This window comes from Anguilla anguilla, chromosome 13, assembly GCF_013347855.1.
Source record: "Anguilla anguilla isolate fAngAng1 chromosome 13, fAngAng1.pri, whole genome shotgun sequence".
Lineage (NCBI taxonomy): Eukaryota > Metazoa > Chordata > Actinopteri > Anguilliformes > Anguillidae > Anguilla > Anguilla anguilla.
Window position 1 is genome coordinate 37,141,413 of NC_049213.1, and position 17,500 is coordinate 37,158,912.

The 17,500-nt window shown below is 50.9% G+C and overlaps 1 protein-coding gene across 2 annotated transcripts in view; it reads right to left on the reverse strand.

Annotated features, from left to right (window-relative positions):
- LOC118211605 (plexin-A2-like) overlaps nt 1–17,500 on the reverse strand; it is an 80,728-nt gene that overhangs the window by 53,548 nt on the left and 9,680 nt on the right. For both annotated transcript variants that reach the window (XR_004762033.1, XM_035388948.1), the window contains exons 2-3: nt 6,452–7,825; nt 4,649–4,831 (exon numbers count right to left, since the gene is read on the reverse strand). Coding sequence is in view for 1 of the 2 variants with exons in the window: in XM_035388948.1 (XP_035244839.1) it covers nt 4,649–4,831; nt 6,452–7,699 (1,431 nt within the window). In the remaining variant the exon portion in view is untranslated. The remainder of the gene's footprint in view (nt 1–4,648; nt 4,832–6,451; nt 7,826–17,500) is intronic.

The window sequence follows — 17,500 nt, forward strand, 5'->3', positions numbered from 1 at the left end:
TAATAATAATAATAATGATTATTATTATTAGTGTTGTTTGTTGTTGTTATCATAGATAAAGCAATTGTTCTGTTCAATTTATGTTCAGAGAGAGACAGAGAGAGAGAGAGAGAGAGAGAAGGATGGAGGAGGGTACTATAAACAAAGCGGGAAAGGAAGAGAGAAAGAGAGCGGATTCCCAGGCTCAGGAGAACATAAGAATCCCTGTATGCTCGACCCATTTGTACTGGCTTTGTGAGAAGAGTGTCTTTGGGAGAGGTGGACAGTATGCTGCTCCTTACATGTCCCGCTCATCCCCGGACCCAAAGGCCATATTTCTACGGCATAAAGGCCCCTCTGTGTTCCTCAGAGATTCTTCTTCTCTCTCTATCTATCTCTATCTCTCTCGCCCCCTCTCTCCCTCTCCAAAAGAGTTGGAGAAAGACGAGCCCCTGCTGAAAATTCCCGGCCGAGATTCTAAGCCGGTTTAAGATGGTCAGAGCTGTGTTCTCGACACTTGGAGCTGATTATAGCTGCTCTGTGGCCAGTCAAAGCTGGTCTCTAGCTGGTCTAAGCTGCTGAAGCCGGTAGCGTAAGCTGGTGGTCAAGCTGGTGGACTAGCTGACCATGTAGGCAGGTCAGATGGTGAACGGCCGGTTGACCAGCTAAAAGTGTCAAAAAAAAACCACAGCTTCCCAGGTTGGACACTGTCGTTGTACCCTTGAGCAAGGTACCTAACCTGCATTGCTTCAGTATATATCCAGCTGTATAAATGGATGCAATGTAAATGCTATGTTAAAAAAAAAGTTGTGTAAGTCGCTCTTGATAAGAGCGTCTGGTTAACCTTGACCGGCTTAGGCTGGTTTAAGATGGAATTCTCAGAAGGGGTGGGGAACAGCGCCACCTGGAGACTCACAAAGATTAAACTCACAAAAGCCGAACCGACTGAGGCTGCGGTCACCCTGCAGGATAACCGCCTTCAAAAGCAGACGCTGTGCTTTTCATTCTCCGCCAGTCATTTTCCCCCCACGCAGTATCGGACGCTTAGCCTTTCAGCACGACGCCGCGCAGCCAACAGCAAGAGCGCTCAAATTCGCATTCGCGTGAATTCGCGCGTCCGGCGCCTGCTTTTGTCCAAAAAGCGATCGGCGAGGCTGTTATGCCGAACGACGCCAAGAGCGAGTAATCTGGATACCCGCGAGCGCCGGACGAGAGCCGGTCAGTTACACCGTTGATATTTCAAAATTTCAAAAGAGGAATAATAAACTTTAATAGTGCTACGATAGCGCCAAGCTGGTCGGGTCTGTTGACAGCAACACAAGGAGTTGAAGTTAAAGAGCGAGCGCTCACATGCTGGAAAAATGCTCTCTGTCCAAGTCATACACACAGTGAGCCAATGTGCAGGAAACAAAAACTAAATGTGTTTCTACGGTTACCGTGAATTGAAGCGGTTAAAATATCAAAGGAGGAACACCGTGTATCCGGGCCCTATCCAGAGCTGCTTTCATGGAGGACAGATTAAAAGGGTTTATTGGTGACTGCACCACCTATGGGACTCAATGGCACATCAGAACCGCACAGTTCATCTCAGGTAAGGGGGCTTCTTTAACAGGAAACTGACATGAAAATAAATCCTATGACGCAAGCTTAGATGTGCCCCAAATGTAGCAATTTTTAAATCCAGGTTAAAAACTTTTCTCTTTTCATGTGCCCATGATTGAACTCTAAAACTTGCACTCTATGCTTACTGCACTTTAATTGTGGAAGTAGACCACTAGTCATTCCCTAGTCACTATGTTTTTTTAATTTTTTTATTCTATTTTATGTACTTTGTACTTTCTTTGTTCCTTTTGCTTTTATTTATGTAAAGCACACTGGGTTGCCGCCTCTATTTATGAAGTGTGCTATAGAAATAAATTTTGATTGATTGAAGCATCGGTACACACATCATGTAAAACGTTGAATAGCTGTGATATAAAGAAGTGCGCTTGTGTGTACACAGATGCAGTGTCGCTATGAGACTCAAGCGCAATGTGTGGTGTACCTCAATACTCAATTTAAAATCATAAATACTCAGGGTGCAGTGTTAAGTGAGGTTGGAACTGTGGGCCTGATGGTGGTGGGCTCGGAATCTTGATAGAAAACTGCTGTTTGCATTACACACACACACACACACACACACACAAACACACCCCCGTTACCAATCCTCCTGAGTAAGAACATGTATCCCACAGAAACATAGAGCGAGGAGGTGCAGTGCCAGAGACTTGCAGGGGGGAGGGGGGGGGGGGGGCAAAAAACTCCAACTCCAAGCCCCCCTCCTGTTCGCAGAGTCTGGAGAAGCAGGGCAGCGCAGATGGGCCTCCGATGGGCATGCTGGACACTGGGGCTGTGGGCCCTGGCAGCTGATCAGGCATGCAGCTGCTGATGCCATCTGGACCCCTCAGTCCTGCCCCCCCCCCCTTTAAAGGAGGAAGTCACGTCTCCATTCTGCCCCGTAAACCAGAAACAGCCCCCCCCCCCCCCCCCCCCCCCCCCCCCACCGGCCGGCACCCGTAAATGTAGGGCGCGGAGTGTGCCGCAGGCTGACTGGAACACACTGTGGTCATTGTTCTAACTTCAGCCCCCCGGAGGTCTGAATTATTGTTCTGCTGTTTTGCAAACGGACCCGATGCCCTTGAATTTCTTCCCCTCGCGCAGACACAGGGTGCAGAACCGTGGGACACAGTCCCGCACGGGGCCGTCAGCCGCTGGAAAGAATGGCAGGAAGTAAGTCGGCCAAAGGTTCCGTTCAGCCGCTCCTCCACCAGCCCAATCAGAGAAGGCCAATGCTCGGTGAAAACAGCACAGCATTTCTGGCTCCTCGTTTATAACCTTATAAATCTGTATCATCATTTCTCATTTTAGTGTCACTTCTTGGGACTGACTAGTCTTTTATTGCAGTCGAAATATACGAAATATAATGTACTTCCGTCGCGTGGAATACATTGTTAATCCGTGAAGCATGGATATGCACTAAGTGCTCTTTCAGCCTAAGCATGCTGAAATGACTTTCAGATAAGGGTTAAACTGGTGCGGTGAACTTCACATGCGGAATGCGTTATCAGTGAATCAGGGCACAGCAACATACAGATGAAAAAAAAAAAAAAAAACTCTATTAACCTAAAAATAACTTCTTCCGCAGAATCAAAGGAGGCTTTGGACCTCCAGGAAAGTAATGGAGCAGGGCCAAGCTGTGGAGCCAAACGTGTTGTTGATACCCTCGTGCTGCAGAGATATCTATCATTCAGCGGGCAATCGTGTGTTCAGAAAGCTTTCTGTCTGTTCATTAATAATTTTCTGTCCGGCGGATAAGATCGAGACCTACTTCAGCTCCGAGCGTGGCAAACACAACACTTTCCCCGCGTGAGATTTCAGAGTAAAGGGAGTAAACGCTTCCTGGTTTTCTTGTTCTTGTACGCAGTCTGACCGGCACCACACAGGGTGGGGTATTAACACCAGCCAATCGCCAAATGTGGGTAAATGTTATCAGCGGCTGGTGAGTTTATCTGCAAGCTACTTTGGGAGGAAACCACCCATTTCTTGGAGGTCCTTTTCTATACGAAATATCTAGTTCATTGGTAAAGCAGTGAAATAGGCTGGTGAATTTTTGGATGCACCGGCCACATGGGTCAGTTTCCCTTCCCCCTGGCTCCACACCTGAGATACTCTGAAAGGAGGGTTTTTTTGGGTTCCCCCCCCTCTCCCTTCTTCTTCTGGCCTCTCTACCTCCCACCAAACTCATCTCCAGCTCACCCACCTTCCCGTGGACTAATAGACGATCTAACATTAGCATGCAGTGTCACGCACCCATCCCCAGCAAGCAAACTTCCTGTTTGATGCTATTTTATTTTACTCCACTCATCTTGCTGCAGCGGTAGGCCCCCAAGTGGCCTGGCTTTCGCTCTGACTGAAATCCCAGTTCACAGGCATTAGTCTCTAATCAGCGATCATTCAGTGATGATAGTCAGGAGAATACAGGATACATTTTACACACCCCTAAGTCTGAGACAAATAATTTTTTTTCTTTTTCTGTGGTGTTCCACTCACAGGAGCAAATCACTTATGATTGCATGATAGCTCACAATGCTACAGATAAGAGTAAGATGTTCCATGACTACATGTCTTTAGCTCAAGTGTAGATTGGTCTCATCTCACTGCTTCTGCTATTATCAGTCCAGGCGCTCTTCTGAGCATGTGCGTAATCTCCTTGTCCCGCGCCTCGGTGTTAAGCCTCTTTTGTTCCGTAGTCTGTGGGGAGTTTTATTTTCTGCTAAAAACTGTTCTGTCTACTGGGTCCAGGGGCACCGCCATGGATTTTGGGCCCCATGATAAGACCCCACATTGGGCCCCACCACCCCAGGCCACCCCACCCCACCCCACCCCACCCCAGCACCATTACAACACAATTTTTGAGGGCCTGTGTCAGCCACAGCCTTTGGAAACGTCCTAACTTACCCCTCCGCCCCCCTCACCCATATAGAGCTTCCTGATTGGTTCTCAGGCCACTGTGAGCAACCCATATAGCGCCCCCCTGATTGGTTCTCAGGCCACTGTGAGCGACCCATATAGTGCCCCCCCGATTGGTTCTCAGGCCTTTGCGAGCTGCACTCGTGTGGGGCAGACTCACCTTCTTCAGACGGCCGCTGCGGGTGCCCAGGAAGGCCACGCAGCGGCCGGCGTGGACGTAGGAGGACACGGCGCTGAGCCGGTCCCTGGACTCCGCGTACAGCACCAGGCCGCTCACCAGCTGGCTGCCCCCCAGGGGCTGGTTAATGTCCAGCCCACAGAAGGAGTCATCGATGGGGACGGGCTGGAGAACGAGAGGAGGGAGGGGGGAGGGTCAGTTAGAGAGGCAGAGAGAGAGAGAGAGAGAGGGGAGAGGGGGGTCGGTTAGAGAGGCAGAGAGAGAGAGAGAGAGGGAGAGACAGAGAGCGAGAATGTAAGAGACCGAGGGAGACAGAAAGAGAGAGAGATAGAGTGTGAGAGACAGAGAGACTGAGAGATAAAAGAGTGTGAAATGTGTGAGTGTGTGGGAGAGAGACAGAAAGAGAAACAGACAGAAAGAGAGAGCATGTAAGAGACAGAAAGAGAGAGTGTGTGAGAGACAGAAAGAGAGATAGAGTGTGAGAGAGACAGACAGACTGAGACATAGCAAGTGACACAGAGAGAGGCAGAAGAGAGATCGACTGTGAGAGACAGAGAGAGCTAGAAAGAGAGATAAAGAGTGTGTGAGAGAGAGAGACACAGAGAGACAGAAAGAGAAACAGAGAGAGCGAAAGAGCGATGTGTGCGTATTCCTTTAGAACAGCACAGCTGAGGAAGAGGATGTCTGTGTGAAGGGCCAGAGAGAATCGGGGGCCTCAGGTGTTGAAGTAGAAGGCATCCAAACCCATATAAAACCCAACAAAGCGGCGTCCTTGCACCCGGCCGCCAGCTAGCGGTGCTGTGGGCTGCCCGCGTGCGGCAGGGACGACGGAGAGCACTCGTTGGGGGAATCAAAAGGCCGTCCGCACTTGTCATCCACACTTTGTGACCAACCGCAGGCCGTCCCGATCAGCTACCCCGCCAGCCGGAGGGGAGGGAGAGCGGAGGAGAGAGGAACCGAATATCGGCACCATCTCTCCCCGTCACTCACGCACGCAGCACCGTTAGCCGTTAGCCGTTAGCCCGCTGCAAGGACATGCCCTCTGCTGGATTTACACGGGCTTGTGAGGCCTGCTTCAACACCTGAGGGCACCGATGTTCTCTCCCACTTTACACAGCTGTGTGCTTTTAGAGGAACACACAGACATATGGTGATCGTGTACTTATTTGGAGTGTTATGTTAGAATTTAACTAGTTTCGTCCCTCTTGCCCCCATTTTTATTTTTTTTTATCTCTCTCTCAGTCACCGCTGCTCTCTCTCCCATTCCCTCTCTCTCCCTTTTCTCATTCTCTCTCTCTATCCCTTTCTCTCTCTCTTTTTGTCTCTCTCCCTCTGTCCCCCTCCCTCTCTCTCTCTCTCTCTCTCTCTCTCTCTGTCTAACAGTCACCTCTGGGACTCACCTCCTGCCGGTGCTGAATTCTCTCTCTCTATTAAAGGGGCAGTGGAGCCCCTCTGGGGAATTAACACAAAGGCACCACTGAGCTTCAGATCTCAGAGGGGAAGTCATTAAACCAAGTCACATACACAAACACACACACACACACGCACCCACACACAAACACACTAACACACACACACACTAACACACAGAGCAGTGTGTGGGCATGCCGTCTCCTTCTCTCTCTCTCACTCTTTGTCTCTCGGTAGGCCAGTTTATGAAAGAGTCGACAGATATGAACACTTCAGAGATCACCAAATATAGAAACCCCCCCCCCCCCCCCGCTTGACTTTGCGAATATTTACATTCCTATCTATGCATGCAGCATTCGTGCCTCAAAACCGTACCGCCTTGGTGCAGCGCACGTCCTTTCCCAGCAGCCAGTGCAGCTCCAGGTGGCCCTCGCCCTGGTAGCAGGAGCGCAGCCGCTCGCGCACGCGCGCGTTGATCTCGCGCACGCTGAACGCGCAGAGGGCGGAGTCGTCGGGCGGCCGGTGGTAGCGCTTCTGGCCCTTGGAGAAGACGGCGAAGAGCACGTCGTCGCGGGCGCTGACGTTGAGCGCGGCGGCGAGCGCGCGGCCCGGCTTGCCGAGGTGCGCGGCCTGCAGGAGGCGGTACTCCACGCCGCGCCGCGCGCAGCCCAGCGGCAGCGAGGCGTACGAGTGGAACTTGTTGTCGCCCTCGCAGAGGCGCACCACGCGCGAGGTGTAGAAGAGGTCGGCGCCGCCGCCGCCGCCTCCGCCCCCGCCCCCGCCGCCGCCGCCGCCGTCCGCCACGCCCGCCCCGCCCTCGCCCGTCTCCGGCTGCACCGTCAGGAAGTAGACGAAGCCGCCGCTGGCGAAGCCGTAGACGTAGTAGATGTCGAAGCGCGGCACCAGCGCCAGCGTGTCCGACGGGATCTTCACCAGCGAGGAGACGAAGTCGCTGTGCATCTCGTAGTCCAGCATGGCCGACGACTCGGGGTCCCGCGGCAGCTTGCGGCTGGACAGCGTGGGGAAGTAGTCCTGCTTCCCGCCCACCGCCGTGCCCACGAACAGCGTGGCGTCCCGCCCGGGCCGGGGCACCAGCACGCCGTACATGGTGCCCGTCCGGTCCACGCTGGACAGGTAGTGCTCCTTGCGGTGGGACGGCTCGGCGAGGGTGAAGAGGTCCTCCAGGCGGAGCAGCCGGCAGACCCCCTGGTGCAGGCTCCCGCAGGCCAGCAGGCGGCTCCGCTCGTAGTCCACCAGCAGCATCTTGTTGACGTTGTCGGTGGGGGCCAGGGGCTCGGCGCAGGGCTGCACGGTCTGGGGCGGGTAGCAGGCCTTGTTGTCGGCCTCGGGCCCCGTGTCGTGGGACACCAGCAGCGTCAGGTTGGCCGAGAGCTTGTAGACGCGGTTGACCGCGCCCACGTAGACCGCGCCCGTCGCCCGGTGCACGGTCAGGTGGTTGAAGGGCCAGTCCCGCCGCTCGGGCCGGAAGCCGCGGAAGGAGCTCCCGCCGGCCGCGACGCGCGGGAGCGGAGCGGCCAGGAGCGACAGCCAGAGCGCCAGGAGCCCCAAGCGTCCCCGCGGGAGGGGGAATGGACCCCGCCGGAATTCAGGCCCGCCCGCCATACCGCCGGCGTCCCTCGCTGAGCAGCGCGAGGGGGGTGGAGCTTCAGGAGGGGTACGCGGGACGGGACAGCGTCCGGCTCTGCTCTTTAAAACTCTGACACCCTGTCGCACGGTCCTCACATGGCTCTGGAAGAGAGACGCGGGAGGAGAGCGGGTGTCAGTCAGGTATCGTCACACACACTCTTTAGAGGAGGAGCCTAACGAAGAGGGAACTCCTCTTTCAACTCTGAGGTCATAGGTTCGACCCCCAGGTGGGGTTGGGGGGGGCTACGCTTGAGCAAGGCACTGAACCCAAACTCTTTCAGCAAATATCCAGCCAGTATAAATAGATTGCATGTAAAAAATTTTAAAAAGAACATAAGCGGAGCAGGTCATTCTGGAAAATTCTGGCTAGACGCCTTGAAAATGAAAACTGGACCCAACAGCACCCATGAGGAACAACGCATCAGACCAAACTGCATCCCATGGGCAGTGGTGTCCCAGCTCCAGTGCTGGTAAGAGCCCCTCCCATTTTCAGCCTGCAGCGACGGAGGAGAGCTAGACGATCACAGAAACGCTGGAAATGCTGCGCTTACTTATGGGGTACCCCCCAAAGGGGAAGCCAGACAGAACTAATCAATGCAGGATAAAAAAAAAACTGATGGCTGCTTCAGGCCTCAGAGGGAGTTCAATATCGAACCCCTGTGGAGAGGGAAGGGGCGGGGGACGGGGGGGGACGGGGGGGGGGGTTTGATCTTTTCAGTGGAGCGAAGTGACATCAAGCAGTTTCAGAGCGATTCGCCGTGCTCCGATTTTACGGGGTCTGAGTCATTTAATTATTCTTCAAAATGTTGGGGCCCGTCCCAGAGGAATGAATCTCCTCCAGTACGGTAGTCATCAGCGAGTGAACACGCTTTTCATTAGGAGTTCACAGAGGCCTGCCGTGGCTCTGTGGTGCTGGCGACACCCCAGTTCACAAATCAAATCATGTCCTGACCCAAAGAAACAAGTATTTCAAAAAATAACTTGGTGAAAAGACGCACCAGGTAATTGCCACAGAAAAGGAGAAGCTTTGCCTGAGAGTGGGATGCACCAAAAATGTAAATGTGCGGTATATCCCCTATGTCACGCACAAACTTTCTACATCCCAAAAAAGGAAATTCTCAGGAACAGCAACGAAAAAAAAACTTCTAATATTTTCCATAATTTTACCATTCGGGGTCTTGAACAAACTTTATTAGTTGTTGAGTTATGAAACTCTTACAGACTGAAAGGTGCACAGAGTCCCGCACTCCAGTGATTAATCAAGCACGAGATTACAACTCAAGGCCTTGAAAATAAAACAAGTTGTAATCTCTTGATCCCCTTCATGCGCTGTTAATCGAGGACTTTTAATTGTGCGCTTTTAGTCACGCGCTTTTAATTGTGCGCTTTTAATCGCGCGCCTTTTCATTTTGTTGAGTTCGGAAGGCCGACGCACCATTTTGGATGAAGCGCAAGGTGAAAGTTCCATTGTTCAGAGAGTTACAAAACTCTGACAATACATAAAGCTGGATGAGAACTTTCAGTGTGTGTTAAACAAAAACGGCAAAAAAAAGGACATACAAGGTTTTTACACAACTCTGATGAAAAATGAAACTGCTCATAACACTGCACTGGGTGCTGGCTCTTAGTGATGGAGAAGTTTGTATCAAGAAATGATTTCTTATACTGCCTTTCTCTGTGTCTCACTCTTCTCTGTCTCATCTCTTTCTCCAAGAGTATTCCTCCCTTTTCTCCCTCCCGCTGACTTTCTCTCTCTTTCCTTCTCTGCGCCTGTCTTTCTGTCAGTCACTCTCCCTCTCCATTTCTCTCTCAGCTGTCAGGGTTGGGTATGATGAAAACCGGTCGGGAAATAAAAGATTTTGTGCTCTCTCCCTCCCTCCCTCTCTCTCTCTCTCTCTCTCTCCCTCAGTCAAAATGAAAAGTTCACTGAGGCTCAGCGTTTGTCTCTCATTCCTTCCTTTATGCCAGAGCGCTCGTGTGTTCCTCTTACACTGCATAAGGGTAACTAAATAAATGTTGAAATTTGGTGGGTTTTCAGCACTTCTCACAAACACATCGTCTCCAGGAGAGCGTCAGTCCGCCAAGCCCCTGCTGCTGCACTTACAGCTCCACTGTGGATGGTGATGCTTACGGCTGGCAGCGGCATTCAGATGGAGCCAGCCAATCGCCACGAGCCGGGGCTAGCCAATCGCTAAGAGCCAGGGCTAGCCAATCGCTGAGAGCCGGGGCCAGCCAATCGCTGTGAGTCAAGGCCAGGCAATTGCTGAGAGTCAGGGTCAGCCAATCACAGAGAACCAGGGCCAGTCAATCACTGAGAGCCGGGGTCAGCCAATCGTAGATAGCCAAGGCCAGCCAATTGCTGAGAGCCGGTGCCAGCCAATCGCTGATAGCCAAGGCCAGCCAATTGCTGAGAGCCGGTGCCAGCCAATCGCTGACAGCCGGGGCCAGCCAATCGCTGAGAGCTGCGAACATTCCCATGCCAGGACAATGCAGCGCAAGAGAAGGGCCCCCAAGCCATACTGCAGAAAAGCCTCAAACTGCTGTTTACCCAGAAACAGTCTCTATGTGCAACAAGGCAAAGCAAAACCGCCAACTCCAACCGGGTTTGTTATTATCTCACAATACACAGTTTCCTTCTGCTTCATCTCTGTATGAGCCAAGCAAGCCTGTGTCTGGCTTCTACCTCACTTTAACTGCACAACCACCAGCTTTATTTACTTAAAATATAGGTTCGCATGAAATTATATTTCAATATTTTCACGGAAAACGATTAAGTACATATATATTGTTAAATCCCACCAATTGATATAAAATTGGATGTACATGAAATCCCATACTTGGCTAATTAATCAAATATTTCCCAAGTGGATGGGCCCAAAGCATAGGGACAAAAAGCCTAATTAAAAAGGGTTTCTGTTTCAAAATGAAGCATCATAACACATTCTTTAAAAAAAAAATCATCTTCCCCAAGAGTAAGAAACAGATAGCTTGCATCTAACTGTCTGTGTATCAGTCTGTGTTATAAATTATCTCTCTATGAACGCGCTGATTAAAAAAAGTTCATCGAAGCAGTCCAGTCATCTTGTTCTTTCACTCTGAACAGGGATCATCTGTTGAGATATTAAAACTGCGTTTTCAGTCTCAGTGGAGTGATATTTATAGAGCCTGGTGTCTGACTGACACTGCAGACTGCGGTAATAACTCCTTCAAGCCACGAGCCCTTTGCTTACAGAACGATTATGGTTTTAATGAACCCATTTATTAAACCGGAAAAAAAGAAAAAATTCTCCATTTCCAAGTTTATTATTCAAGTGTTCTCGTGTTTCTGAATGCCTTGGGCCTTCTGTGAAGAACATGAAGAGAGAGAGAGAGAGAGAAAAACACATTAGCGATGAAATTAATACTACAATTCTCCTTTGAAAATGCATGTCGGCAAATAGAGAAAGCTGCATATAGTAAACCCATTCATTTGGGCAAATCTAATCTTATGCAAGTGCATTATTAAAAAAAAATTTGGGTTGGGAAGCTATAGGGTGGTGTTGCACAACAGAATTAAATGCGACTGAATGCAAGCCCAGCCTGGGAAACCCCAAACGCATTAGTCTCATTAGTTGCCTAAACGAGCACTCATATCCAGGGCCAGCTTTGCCTATACAGCTCGCATTAAAAAAAAAATTTTTTTTACAAATTAACCATTCAAACAGCTTGATGTTTGCTGAAGTGCTTAAGCTAAAGAACCTCGTTCGAGGGGCACAATGGCACCGACTCTCCTGGGAATCGAACCGGCAGCCTTTCAGGCGTAAGCCTTCTTGGGCTAAACGGAAAAAAAGCACCACAAAGCCACCTTTTCGGGAGCCGAGAGGGGCGGGCTGGGCGGGGCAAAAAAAACGAGAGACAATGGAGGAATAAACGACTCAATAAGCCCCTCGCAGCTCAGCAGGGAAAGGGAGGAGAGCCATGTTTATGAATGAAGGGAGAGGAGGATTAAGCGTCGAGAGGGAGGGAGGGAGAGAGGGAGGGAGGTAAAACAAAATAAACAAACAGAAAAAAAGGACTGTACATGCTTTTGTTGCACGCAGAATAAACTAGAAGAACAATGGATAGATAGCGGATCCACTGCCAAAAACAAAAAAAAAAGCCAAAAAGCAGCCTTCCAAAGCCAAAAGCCGATTACGCAATCTGCCCTCGGGGGGAAACCGAAGTGCGTCGGTCGCAAGCGGCCGCGTCAGTTCCGCTGCCAAGCGCCAGCGGCCTCAGCGGGAACCAGAGCAGTTTGCCGGAGACGATAAGCACCGAGCTCGCCGTAGCCGGCCCGGCCTATCCGTCAGAGGCACCGGGTCACATGTTCACGGGAGGCTGAATAACGACGCATGAAGAAGACCCCGCCTCTGGAAAGCGGATAGACTTTAAAAAGTGCGGCACCGAGGGGAGAGGCCAAGGCGCCCTGTCTCCAAGTTTAAAAAAATGGATAAAAAGCCGTTATTAAATGGGCTAGAACAGGGGCAGTGAAATGGACCAATGCGTTTCGACACTAGGTCCCCACCAGGGCTGCCATGTATACGGGACACTATGAGCTCGTAGCTCAGCTTCTGCACTGTCACACAAAATAATCCCACGCTCCCTGTCAGCACATGTCCCATCTGCAGCAGGAGGCTGTCGGCTGCCAATGGTCTTCCAGAGGAGGACTCTTTCGTCGTCCAGGTGATCCAGCCTGAGGGAGGTTGCAGGTTCGATTCTCAGCCAGGGCCCTGCCAGTACACCCCTCAACAAGGTACTTAAGCCAAATTGCTTCTGTGAAATATCCAGCCATGTAAACGGATTGCATGTAAGAAAAAAACAATGAACATAAGCTGAGTCACACTGGATAAGAGCGTCTCGGCTAAATGTAAACGTTGTTTCCTTCTCCTGTGTCCATGTCACGTATATTGCGGTTGTTTATGGAAGAGGAAACTGGAGCAGGGAGAGATCTCGATATCACCTGATCAGGATGGGCCGACCTCCCCATCCCCCCCACGGCCCCCCCGCCCGGCTCCCCCGCCCCCCCCCCCCCCCCCCCCCCCCCCCCCCCCCCCCCCCCCCACCCCCACCCTCATTCCTATATGCTGCAGCAATAATTCACACTGGTGTCTGGCCCCCTGCCACCCCTGCTCTTGATGAGCCACCGCAAGGTCAGTCTGTCCATCAATCCACACGCGTCCTTACAGTGGGCTGCCCGGGCTAGTGGGCTGAACTGCGGAAAATCCGCTCTGTGAGGTAAGAACTGATGGGGGGGGGAGAAACAAATAGAATTTTAAAGAAAAAACAGTTGAATTCTAAGTCAAGGTTCTAGAACTCTATTGCTTTCATTTAACCGATTGTTACATCAGCATTACCTGTTCACCTGCCCAGGGACTAGAGTTGAAAATGAGCTATTTAGCTATATCTCTGTATAGTCCATCAGATTTCAAGCTTGAAGTCACTGTTTTATTAGATGTGGTCCCAGTTAAATAAACTTAAAAGAAATAAATTATAATGTTCAGTTAAAAAAATGTTCCAATCACATATTTGTGATCTTACACCTTAAATGGTTAATCTCTATTTTTCCTGACTGGCGGTGGGGTCGGGGGGGGGGGGGGGGTAGACTGGTGGAATGTCACAGGAAGACACCTGGATGTAGATCACACAACAGAAATACCTGAATGGAACTGGAACATCCGAGGATTTAAAGGAATATTTATTAAGCAAATAAAAGTCATGGGTTCACTGGAAAAGTGCTTTTTGAGGAGGTTAAGAGTCCCTCCAGGAAGCAATAGAGAAGCCATTATCCAAGTCACAACACTGCCCGTGAGGCTAGCAGGTCACTCACCGCGCTGAACCAATCAGAGCCTTCCACCACGGAAAGGCAAGTCACCTGACTGGTTCACACGGCACGTCGAGGTTCCACCCATCAAGGGCTCACTCTCCCCACTGCTAGCCTTCACTTTGGTAGACCCGTTGGTCCAAAGATGAACATCTGGTCCCCCATTTGCAAACAACAAACTGCACTCTACGTGATGAAACTCGTTCATGCGCACAGACATTAAAGGCTCATCCGATGCATTCAAATGAAGGCATTATACATCGGCAAAAGGACAACGGAAGTCGAGAACGACGAGCCAGTCAGCAGACCTTGGCACCCTAGTAAATAAATCAAGGCAATTAGTGGATTTGTGTAGTGATGTACAGAGAAGATAGAAGTGTGTCTGAAACAGGACGGGGGGGGAGGGGGGGGGACCCACAGCCCCGACCCTGAGATCTCCAGACTGTAGAGTGCTAAGGGAGCAAGGGCGGACGGCCTTTACTCAAAATGACACTTGAATTACCGTCTGGAAAATCAGAGGAACTGTTGTAGAACGAGCGCGCCGCGGTAATTCCCCCGTGCCTGTTTTTTTATCCTATCAGAGGAGACCAAAGGTACGAGACTCCGTTCCTTCTGGCGAGAGGGATTAATGGCTCTGGATTTATGTGGGAGACAGAGTGCGAAAAAGACAGAGATGAAGAGAGAGAGAGAGAGAGAGAGAGAGAGGAAAGGTGAGTGAGAGAGAGAGGAAAAGAGAAAGATTTTGACTTTTGATGTTCCCACATAAAAACCAACACTTCACTTTCAAACTGAGCCTTTTAAATAAACTCCCCTCAAACAACAAAAACAAATACAAAAATAGGATAAAAACCAAACACAAGAAAGAGAGAAATAAGAGAGAATTTAATTTTGAAATGAACATTTACCATCAGAGAAGAAGGAAGAGAGAGAATGAGAGAAAGAAGGAAAGTGGAGGAGAAGGAATGTTCTGTACAGAACACCCACGGGAGAAACATTAAGGCGGGTGCAGGGACGTCCTCTGTACCCCAAATCTGCATCGGCTCAAATCGACAAAACGATATGCTCCAGCGTCTGAGCTCAGAGCCAAACTGTCCGCCCGGGAGGCTTATCTGCTCCTCCGCGCGCTCTCATTCCTCAAACGTGTCTGTCAGCGCGTGGAGAAACGCATTAAAACGCGCGTTTTATCGTGTGCGACAGAACCACCACTGTTTCACTTTCCCATTTTATCGTCCCCCCCCCCTTACTAACCTCCCCACTATATTTACAGAACGGTTATTAACGCGCACGGTCTCTGTACTGTTCATAGCCTGCCAGGCGGCTGCCAGGTGGCCCCCTAATTATTCTAAGATATATATTATTTAGGGGGGTTTGGGGGGTCCCTTAAATCTCATCGTGCTTAGAGGCCCCTCTAAACATCGGGCTAGCAGAAGATCATGCGCTCAGCGGTCATACGAACTACTACATGCTACACAGCATCGCCGCGTGTCTGGATGAGTCTCCGCCTCCTTTCCCACAAATGTCACGTCCTCCGTAAATCGTCTTCCCGCAGCTAATAAACCATAAATCTACAGCGGGTACGCGCGCACCGCACTGCAGACCGATACGGAACGCAAGAACAGGAACGCGTCGAACCAAAGCAGAGTCTTTCTGAAGATGTGGATTTTTTTTTTTTTTTTTTTTTTTTAGAAAGATGATTTTTAAAAAGAGTCAAGTTTTCCCCACTAATGTTCGTTCAGATTCAAAACCCCCACGTTCCCAATCTGCCCAAAATAACGGGGCGGAGAGACACGCATGGCACGCGTCCTGCAGAGTCTCAAAATCACTTAAAGGCCCTAAAAAATAAAAAATCATCTTTCATGGCAGCTGCCCCAGCAGATCGTGCCCCGATGATGAACTGCTGCAGGTCACATGACCAACATACAACGGGACATTTCGCCCGCGTCCGGGTTTGCAATTGCTGCCCTGGAGCGGGGGGGGGGGGGGGGGGGGGGGGTTACAGCGAATTTCAGCTCCCACCAAATTTCAGCCTTTTCCACTGGACCCGTCAGGAGGGAGAGCGACGAAAACCCATTGTTCTTTTTTTTTTTCTTCCATTCCTCGGACGCCCCGGCAACCGTTTCCGACCGTGCAAAAATTACCCAGCCGCTTCAGCGCCCGGGCCGCCGCCGTCCAATCAGACGCCTCCGTGCGGCGCCGCGGCGAGGCGGCGGCGGGATAATGAGGGGCGGCGGGTTGCGCTCGCTCGCTCTTCCTCCCGCTCTTCGCTGATCAAAGATGAGTCCGGGACAGACTTCTCCCACCCCCCCCCCCCCCTCCCGTGGGCGCGCGCGTGAGGAAATTAAAATTAGCTTCATTTTCAAGAGGAGATAAAAAGAACATTTCACCTCCTCTTGAAAGGAAGAGAGATAAGAGGGAAAAGAAGAAGAAGGAGAAGAAGGAGGAGGAGAAGAAGAAGAAGAAGAAAAAGGGCTTTGATTCCAGTCGCAAGCGAACGTTTCCACGGTCAAAGACCATTTAAACGTGCAAATAAACGTGGTTAAGTGGGGTCACCACACTAACCGCCAGTCTGTCTAATGCTGAAGCCTGCTTCCCCCCAGTGAAGAGTATTCCCTGAACACATGTGGAGTGTGGGGGGGGGGGGGGTGTGTGGGGATTTCCCTGCCCTGCCTTGCCCTACTCCGGTCATCTTTGCCTGTGTGCTGTCTGTAAGGACTGTGCCAAAAACAGACAGGAAAACACAGGCTGGAAAAATCTGCCTCAAATCGCACAGGCTTGTTTCCCCCCCACCCCCCCCCTCCCCGAATCTGTGAACAGAAAAAAGGCCACAGGAGCCCCAAACAGTACCTCCTACTCCAGCGACCTCCCCACACAGCAGCCGGCTGCGACGCCTAGACAGACAGCTGGCTGCCGCAGAGATTTACGCCACTCTCTGAACTGCAAGGTCTGCAGTCAGCAAACGCAGCTCTTTCTCCATTTAATATACATACATTAGGCGTTTAGAATGCCCGGTCGTAAACGCGAGCTCGACCAATGGGAGGGCACGCACTGGCACTAAAACGCACACAGCGAGGAGCCATTTAATTCAGTTCCCCAATCCAGCGGAGCCGTTGGGTTTTTTTTTTTTTTGGTGGGTTTTTTTTGCACCCTGAGCACTGTACTCTGTCGGTTTCGACGCAGGGAGACCACGCCCCCACCCCCACCCCCCCCCCCCACCGCCATTATTATTAGCGGTCGGCTGCCACCGGTACGATGACAGTCAAACGACAGTTCCGGCAGGAAATGCAGCCGCTTGAAGAATGGGCATTCAGCACTACCATTCCCTGCCATTACTCCGAGCAGAGCAGAAAACAGGACGCTGGGCTATTAAAAAAAAAAAAAAAAAAAAACCCTTCATTTATCGTTGTTCACAACTTCCCCCCCGGCAAGCCAGCTTCGTGCCGAGACCCATTACACTCGTCAACACGTTTTAAAAGCCCTGCCGGGAAACCACTGTGCCCCCCTCCCGCCCCCCCATTTCACTCCACACATTCACACCAACGCTCAGAACCCAGGGCACCCATACACCACACTTCCACACATCCCCCCACATCACTACCCATAAAACACCCTCTAACAGCTGCTTTTTCCTTTTTTTTTCCCTCTCCTCCCCATCTGTGTCTCTCTTTCTTTTTTCTTTTCTGTCTTCTTCTCTTACGTCTTCCTTTGTCCTTCATTAGTCTTCGCCTTCCTTGTTTTCCCTCTCCTCGAGTCCACGGTATTGTGACCTTTAGATGCCAAAATTAAAATGCAAATTGCACCAACATCACGCGTCCGTGTCCCACAATCAAAATTTGCACCACAGATATTAGTGACAGGAAGCGCATGCTGTACAGATGTTCCCTTGCAGCTTTAGAGAACAGGAAAAACCCTCGTCAGCTCTTCTTCATCTTCCTCCCTCG